The following is an 8,421-nucleotide window of genomic DNA, read 5'->3' as shown; positions in this document are numbered from 1 at the left end:
CCGGGAGGGGCTCCGCACCCAGAGTGGGGGCTCAGAGAAAGCTCTGGGAGACCGTGCCTCTTGGCGGGTGCCAGCAAGGAAAGGGTTAAGGTATTAACTAGGTGACAGCCAAGGAGGGCCGATGAGAGAAGCCCAAGGGGAGAGAGGACTAGGGAGCTGGGGGAACCCGCAGGACAGGGCTGGCACCTTAAGAACTCTGATGTGTATTCTGTGTATTCAGGCACGGGGGCAAAGCAGGAGAGGGCTAGGAGGCTCTGCGGTGCACGTTTTGGCTTTACCCGGAGGGCCCGAGAAGGAAGGTTCTCTGGAAAGATCACGTAACCTCTCTGTTTACTCATCCTTCCCTGGTGACACACTTCCTGGGGGGCATCCCCTTCTTTCTCAAAGGCACTGCCCCGCCCAGCACTTACTACCTGGGCTGAAATTAGCACTTGGCATCTGGGTTCTATTTACACATCTGCCTCCTGCTAGAACATTTCCTCCTTATTCGTCTCTGTCCCCGAAATACTCAGCCTGAAAGTGGGATGGTAAACACCTTGAGGGGAGCACGGACAGCGATGGAGAAAGAGTTGGAAGGTAGTGGAAATGCTGTACCAACTGGAAGGCGTGTGCCCACAGAGCCTGTAGAGGAGATTCTGGGACTGTGGGTCCGAGACTTTTCTGTAAGTTTACTTACTTTTTCCCCTTTTCAAGTTGATTTATTTATCTTGAGAGAAAGCATGAATGGGGGAGGGGCAGAGAGAGAGAGAGAGAGAGAGAGAGAGAGAGACAGATGGAGCCAGAGAAAAAGAGAGAGAGAATCCTAAGCAGGCTCCCCACTGTCACCACAGAGCCTGACGCAGGGCTCGGACCCAGGAACTGTGAGATCATGACCCGAGCCGAAATGAAGACTTGGGACACTCAACCGACTGAGCCGCCCAGGCGTCCCACCGTATGTACATTTTTAAAAACAGCATGGCAGAGTCGGGGTGGGGGCAGGCTCCTGGGTGGCTCAGTCAGTTAGGCATCTGACTTCAGCTCAGGTCATGATCTCACGGTTTGTGGGTTTGAGCCCCACGTCGGGCTCCGTGCTGACAGCTCAGAGCCTGGACCCTGCTTCGGATTCTGTGTCTCCCTCTCTCTGTCCCTCCCCTGCTCATGCTCTGTTTCTAACAATAAATAAACATTTAAAAAAACCCAGCATGAACTTATTTTTATCTGAGCCCATTAAAAATATTTAAATAAACTTAAAAAAAAATAAACTTTAAAATTTAGGATAGTATTAGATTTATGAAAAGGTTGCAGAGAAAGTACAGAGAACTCTTACCCCGCACCCAACTTCTGATTGTTTCCCTTCTCGCTGACATTCTACATGACTGTCGTACATCTGTTCACAACTAATGAACTAATATTAATACGTTATTATTAACACTACTCCACGTCCTATTAGGATTTTGTCCGTCCTCCATTATCACTGGCCGAACACCATTCTAGCTAGATGCTGTTGGCTGCTGAATGACCCGAGCCTGAGGCCTGCTTTCCCTGTTAAAAAGGAAAATCAGTAAATGTTGGAGAGGTGGTCGAAGCTGAGACTTTCTCATAGGCCAGATGGGGTTGGAAGAACACTGCCAGAGGAGTAAAAGGGCTTTCCCACCATGGGGTTCAGCATCGTGTCCTGCCGGCTGTGTGTCTCCTAACGTCGTCTTGGGCAGCCCCGGGCATGATCTCCCTATGCCACTCACTCTGACAGCTGGAAACGCCGCGTCTGAGACCGCGGGGCTCAAACCTGGAGCTTCCTTCTGCACCGGAGGGTGACACCAGGGAGCTGGGTGCCCCTGGCTCGGAGATGGGCAGTACGTCTCACTCGTGTTCTCTGCAGTGACTCTGCTGAGTTCCCACAGCCAAGCAGGCACATGACGAGAATCCCACCACCAGCATGAGAGGTGCTCCCTGCATGGGACATGAGGTCCGCTTGCCTGTCGTGTCCACGAGACGGGGCCCTGCGTGTCATTGGTGATGGGGGAGGCGACCGTCTTAAACTGACAACCGCCTGCTCAGCGGCCTTTTCTTTCCATAAGGTCTGGATTCATCCCCGTCAGGTGTTTCAAAATGGTTTTCGTGTTTTAGGAGTTGGAGTCGGTGACGTTGTTTCCTGAAGCCAAGTTCCACACTTTCGAGTTCTTTCCTTTCGAATACGTATCTGCTGTCCTCATTTCCAGGAGACCTAAGCCCCCTCCACACTCACTCAGCTCCTCTGCCCTTAAGGTAAGTCACTGCTGGCTCAGGGGTCCCCGATCGAACTGGAGGTGATCACACTTGAGTGTTTGCAGAATTGCTGGGTTCGCTCCTCAGCACTGTTGTTCATTTCTCGGCTGGCGCATTATAGAATTTTGAGTTAGTCCAAGGGGGCGCGTGGTTGGATGAAATCTTCTCCGCATACGGGTGTGGAAGAGGACGCTGCCTGGGACACAAGTAATACGTGAGTCCCTTTTCACAACCCAGTTTGGTTCAAATCCTCTAAGACTGATTTTCCAGGCTTGCTATGTGTTTCTGTAGTAATCCATTTTCAATTGTTTCCTATGACAAACTTTTTTTTTTTTTTTTTTTTTTTTTTTTTTTTTTAACAAACCTCTGCGTGCACGCCTCCGTAGGCACCGGCCTAAGTTATGTTCTGGGTGGCGGCTGTTTGCTTATTTCTGGTTTTTAAAGGTCTTGGCAAATCCAAAGTACTCTTCGGAGTATGTGTGCGTGTTTGTGGGGAGGGGTGGCAGTTCCTGTTCTTTGGGAGCTGTTTGTTTACTCCCGGCTCCTCGCTCCTCGTCTGCAGCGGCTGCAGGGGGTAGAAGGGAGCCAAGGGGAGGCAGAGAGAAATTCATCTCTAGGTGTTACAGGCTGGATGGTTCCGCAGGGCCAGGCTCCTCTGCAGGGCTGGTCAACGGGGGCTTTGTTCCCGAGTCCGTTCTCCGAGCGGAGTCCGAAAGCTGATGTGCCAAGGTGACAAAAGGAACCCGCCTGTGTGTCTGTCGTGTTTGGACCCCACCCCCTGACCGGGACACCATCAAGTCTGTAGGAGTCGTATATACACATGTAACAGGGGCGGCAGGGGTGGGGGCAAACCCTGAAAAGATTAGGCTGGAGAAAAAAAAAAAAAAAGGAAAAAAGGGAGTGAAAGAAGCGGGCCACTAACTCTAAAGACATAAAGGGAAAGGGCCAAGCTAATTTGCACCCTAGGAGAAGTGGGAGGTGCAGAGGGGACAATGGGACACCCGGGAAACGAGGAGCACAGGAAGGGGCGTGTGCAGGGTCAGATCCCACAGACAGAGGGGGTCGCATGGGGAGGAGGGAAGAAAGGAGGAAAAGGAGAGAAAGCGAGGAGGGGACTTGAAAGTGGCAAGGTAAGAAGAGGAGGCAGAGGCAGGGGAGGCAGGGCAAGGCTGCGTCCCTGTCTGTTTGTGATTAGCACACAGCCCCGGCGCAGAGTGGAGTAAACAGAAACTTCCAGGCGTCCCCACACCCCCCTCTGAGGCAAAGCAGAAATCAGATGCTCCGTGATTAATCGTGGAGAGCTCAGGACACGACCACAAGCGCTGTGCTGTGTGGACTTGAAATTAGCTGCCTTTTCCCGTCCCCTTGCCAAGATGGGAGTGGGGGGTGGGACGTGAAGGGGTGGGGGCCCCGCCTGCTGGGGGCCAGCATGGAATCCTCCGTGGCAGAGCTCAGTGACACTGACGGGCAATCGGCTACATCCACGGCAGCAGGCAGCATCCGGGGAGAGCGGCCGGCCGGGGGGGCCCCAGGCGGGCTTCCTGGAACCCCGGCTCCGGCTGCCCGCACCCTGACACGGGCCAGATAAGAGCCGGGCCGTGCTATCGGAGCCCTGCGGCGTGCCGTCCCACGTCCTGCGGCACCACAAGGAAGGCTGGGGGACAGAGGGCTCCTCGGAAGCGACCTTCTGAGTGGCCAGTCTGGACTGGCTTCCCCGGGTCCTCGCTCGACTCCAGCCCCGGATGGGAACCGGCAGCCGACACTCGCCTGGGCGGCAGAGGAAGCCAGGCTGCCTGGAGGAGGACGCGTGACCGGGCCTGAAAGTCCGTACCTGCTCCATGGTGAGTGCTGGCGTGTGGACCAGACGCTAGAGGGAGGTGAGGTGTGGAGGGCGGCCCCCCTCACACTCCGCCCTGGTGCTCCACCGGGGAAGGGAGGCTGTGAGGAAGAGGCGGGATGGGATTGCAGGGGCCGCTGTGTGGCCTCGGGCAAGTTCTCTCCCTTTCCCGGAGGCGGGCCTCCGTGTGTTCCTCGCTGACGCGGCGTGGGTCGACAGCTGATCTTCAAGGGGCTTTCACTAGGACCGTGTCTCTGGTGTTACCTGCCAGTGTCAGGCGCCGTGCTTGGCATTTGCGAAGCTCCAGCCCAGGAATCGCCATGAGCCTCTGGTGCGCCTGGTAGTATTGCCCTCGTTGTACACTGAGCAAAGAGAGGCTCAGAGAAGTGAAGTGACTTGCCCAAGGTCACACGGCTGGTCAGCGGCAGAGATCGGAATGAGGTCTCTGTCTTTCTGACTTGCACTTTCTGCTTCCAGTGGGCTGTTTCCTGTTCTAGGGTTCTGTGATCTCCCCAGGAAGCAGGGGTGGAGGAGGAGGGGGTGTCAAGGGGAGCATTCCCTGTAGGAGGGGGGCAGGGAAGTCAGAGGAAGCCACAGGCTGAGCAGGCTGTACCTCCGGACGGTATGCCCGCCCAGGGTGGGGGCCCACGTCCTGGGATCGGCAGGGGCCCCCGGCTTGAAGGAAGAGTGCCCGCCACCCTGCTCCCCTGCCGTGGGAGGCTCCTGGGGGCAGGACAGGAGGGTTAGTATCAGGCAGGGGTGGAGAGGGCTGGGCGTGGGGAGAGTGGCACATGCCTCTACTGGGTTTTGTTCCAATTTTATTCTGCCTTTCCAAAAATCTGTTTCGAATCATTCTGGGCCCCCACTCCTCCTCTGGATGGAACAGAATTGTGAAACACATACAGAGCTTTCCACCGCCTCCCCTGGGGGAATCACATATTAATATTATCGGCGGCTATTTGCATAGACATCCCCACAGCTGTGGCAGCGGCAGCCAGAGATAAGACACAGATGAAAGTCCCAGAGCGTCTCCCTGGCACGGAGGGACGCATGTTACAATGACACAGCCGGCAGGTGGGAGATCCCACGGGGAACAGGCCTCCGGGCGGAGCTGGAGATCCCAGCACCACGATGTGGCCTCCTCTCCTCTCTTCTCTTGGAAAATTCCATCTTGCAGCACCTCTGGCTCAGGCCTCCTTCCTTTCAGCGACTGGCTCAGGCCCTCTGTCTTGGGCTCCAGTTGAGACCTGGGTGGGGGCCCGGCAGTCCCCTCGGTGCCGGGCACACAGGGACGATAGGTCACCCTACCCACTTCTGCCCTGGATTTTTCTTGTAGCCCTGAGCAACTCACGTCCCATCTCTGGGCCTCTGTCACCTCCCGTCTCTGGGCCTCTGTGTTCCCTCATCTACAAAACGAGGGGATTATTTTAGGAAATCTCTGCAATCTCTTTGTGACTCTAAAACTCTGTGACTCTGGTTGGAGGGCACTTAAGTGCTCAACAAGCTTCTAGGAGAGGACGGTCTCCCTCAGAGCCCTGCCACCAGGAAGGCGCCGGAGGCTGGCACAAAGGCGGGCCTGAAGAAGAGACCGATGGCGCAAAGTGCCTCGTTACTGACGTCAGCGGTCACAGGCCTTTGGGAGCCGAACGGGTTGCTTTTGTGGGGAGTGATTGAGCCCAGATGCGTGCTGGCTGGGAAGCCGTCACCTACCCCTCAGCGGAAACTCAGCACCGCCCCCAGGACCCCCCAGATCTTTCTGGGGAGCTGCAGAGTGGTGTCTCACATACGCCCACCGACTGGGCTCTTGCCCTGCTTGTCCTCTCCGGCTTCCTCTTGCCTCTGCCCCCAAGGCCACTGTCCGTCTGAGGTTCCCAGAGCCCCTACCCTTTCCGTACCCAAGCCGCTCTGGGTTCTGGGCAGAGACGGAGGGAAGAGCTTCCTCCCCAACCCGGGACACTCTCTGCCACGTGCTCCCTACACGGCGGTGTGTTGGAGCCAGCTTGTACCGGCTCTGGAAAGCCAAGTGTCAGATTTTCAGAAACCTGGTGAACTCGCCAAACAGAGCCATTATTAAAAATTAAATTTCATGAGCTTGTAACCAAATAAATGATGCTGCAAAGGGAGGAAGTAATCAAAGCCCATCGCTTTCCGTTTCTGAAAGGACGCGTCGCTGTTAGGAATGTTCCCGCCGTACCTGTCTGCCGCTGCATGTCTGTCCCCAAGGCCGGGCGGAGTGACTTCTAGTCGGCAGCCTGAAATCGGCCACGGCGGGAGTCGTTACGCCACGGGAACTGGTAACAGTACAACTCAGGGCTCGATCTGTTCACTGTCTAGATTTGAGAAAGGAGACAGGAAACATTAATGACGCAGATTAGGCATAAAAGTGGCACCTCCGCGGCCGTTTCTTGTGAAGAAAAACGAAGGCACTTGCTCCCTTTGCTGACAGATGAAGCAACTCCGATACGCTTCGTTGTATCAGTTTGGTCTTATTCCTTAAGGGGATGGAAGATCCCAACCAGCTTTCCTCACTCATCAGTTGTAACTGGTGTTTTTCCAGACGTAATTTCCAGAATTGCCCTCACTCATCAGCTGTGACCACGGGCTGATTACAGGTACAAGAGTTGGGGGCAAAAATCAACAAAACCACCCTGGGTGAATCAGTTGAGCGTATGAAGCCCACACATCTTATCTGTATTTGTAAACTGTGTGCGACTCATCCTTTACTTCAGTACAATCTGTAATAAACCTAAGTGTGTATGTGGGTATCTAGGTGCACACACGCACACACACACACGCGCAAGCACACTCGATCTCCCCTGGAGGCTGGGTGTTAACTTGACCAGCACACCAATGGCCCCGCAGCACATATGCTTGTGCTCAGGGTCTCAGAAATCCTGTCCTGGGCCATCCTCAGCCCTCACTCCATGAGAGTTAAGACTCCAGACTCGAAGCCAGGACACAAATGCTTCAGCTTCCTCCTCTTGCCTAGAACACACCAACAGTCCAACTCCTCTCCTCCCCTCTGAGCACTGGAATGGATGCAGAGACTGGGTAGGGTAGAAGGTGTCGTCTACACGGGCAGTGGCAAAGGCCCCGGGCTCCTCGCTGCCTTCACTGGCTCCGCATGTGGGGGCATTTCTGGCGACCCCTCATGGGTTAATTCCATCCGCTTAAGGGCTCGCCCCCACCGCACTTCATTTTCATGCGCAAAGCATGATTCTCTAACAGAAACAGCATCTTGGAATCAGTAGAAGGAACAGCTAAGCCAAACCTATAGGAAAGTTAAGACAACTTTCTATTTTTAGAAACCCTGGGAGCCAGGTGGGCCTTTTCCAGATCTCCCAAGCCAGCAAGGAGAGGAAAGTATTTCTCATTCCAGAGTTCCGTCTCTTACAGTCGAGGCCAAGGAGGAGGCCCAGGTGGGGTCATGGGCTAAGGGAAGCACAGCTCTGATGGCAAGAACAGAGCCATGCTCGGTGCAATTTTTTTTAATGTTTATTTGTTTTTTAGAGAGAGAGAGAGAGAAAAAGAGAGTGAGCAAGTGCGGGGGAGGGGCGGAGAGAGAGGGAGGCACAGAATCCGAAGCAGGTTCCAGGCTCTGAGCTGTCAGCACAGAGCCCGACGCGGGGCTCGAACTCACGAACCGCGTGATCATGACCTGAGCCGAAGTCGGACGCCCAACCGACTGAGCCACCCAGGCGCCCCTCATTGCAATTTTAAAGAGAATTAAAAGTGGGTTTTACACTTATTTTATTTTGTGTGGTCCGGAGGTCGATCCTGAGCTTAAATCCCAGTGGCCCCCCTTCCCGGTAACCACAGTGGAGAGTCATGTGTCTATCCTTCCAGACCATTCATTCACCCATTTTCACATCTTTCTTTTTTTTTGTAATTTCAATTTTCAAAAATGGGATCTTTCTATCTATTCTATCTTGTATCTTCCTTTTCTCACCCGCCAATATACCCCGAGTGTTCATCCATGTTAGCTCATGGAGACCTCAAGCATGCCTTTCAAATTTTCTAAAGTTTATTTATTTTGAGAAAGAGGCAGGAAGGGGCAGAGAGACAGGGAGGGAGAGAATCCCAAGCGGGCTGTACGATGTCAGCACAGAGCCCGACGCGGGGCTCGAACTCATGAATTGTGAGTTTCGCGAAACCAAGAGTCAGACACTTAACCGACTGAGCCACCCAGGCGTCCTTAAAACATTCCTTTCAATGCCTGCGTATCAGAAGCCCCAGGAAGCTGGAAGAAGGGATCCATTTTGATAACCACATCGCAAACTTTCTTGACCCCAAAACACACAAGTAGAACCCAGCTGTTTCCACTTTTCAGTAAAAAAGAA

The 8,421-nt window shown here is 54.2% G+C and overlaps 1 protein-coding gene across 1 annotated transcript in view; it reads left to right on the top strand.

Annotated features, from left to right (window-relative positions):
* Positions 1-3,978: 3,978 nt before the first annotated feature.
* RIPOR3 (RIPOR family member 3) overlaps positions 3,979-8,421 on the top strand; it is a 73,803-nt gene continuing 69,360 nt past the window's right edge. Inside the window, exon 1 of the mRNA XM_078443953.2 lies at positions 3,979-4,085. Coding sequence (XP_078300079.2) covers positions 4,083-4,085 — 3 coding nt within the window. The 5' untranslated portion in view covers positions 3,979-4,082. The remainder of the gene's footprint in view (positions 4,086-8,421) is intronic.

The sequence above is a fragment of the Panthera onca genome, chromosome A3, assembly GCF_046562875.1.
Source record: "Panthera onca isolate mPanOnc1 chromosome A3, mPanOnc1 haplotype 2, whole genome shotgun sequence".
Lineage (NCBI taxonomy): Eukaryota > Metazoa > Chordata > Mammalia > Carnivora > Felidae > Panthera > Panthera onca.
Note: the sequence above shows the minus strand (reverse complement) of the source record. Positions and strands in the feature narration are given on the sequence as shown.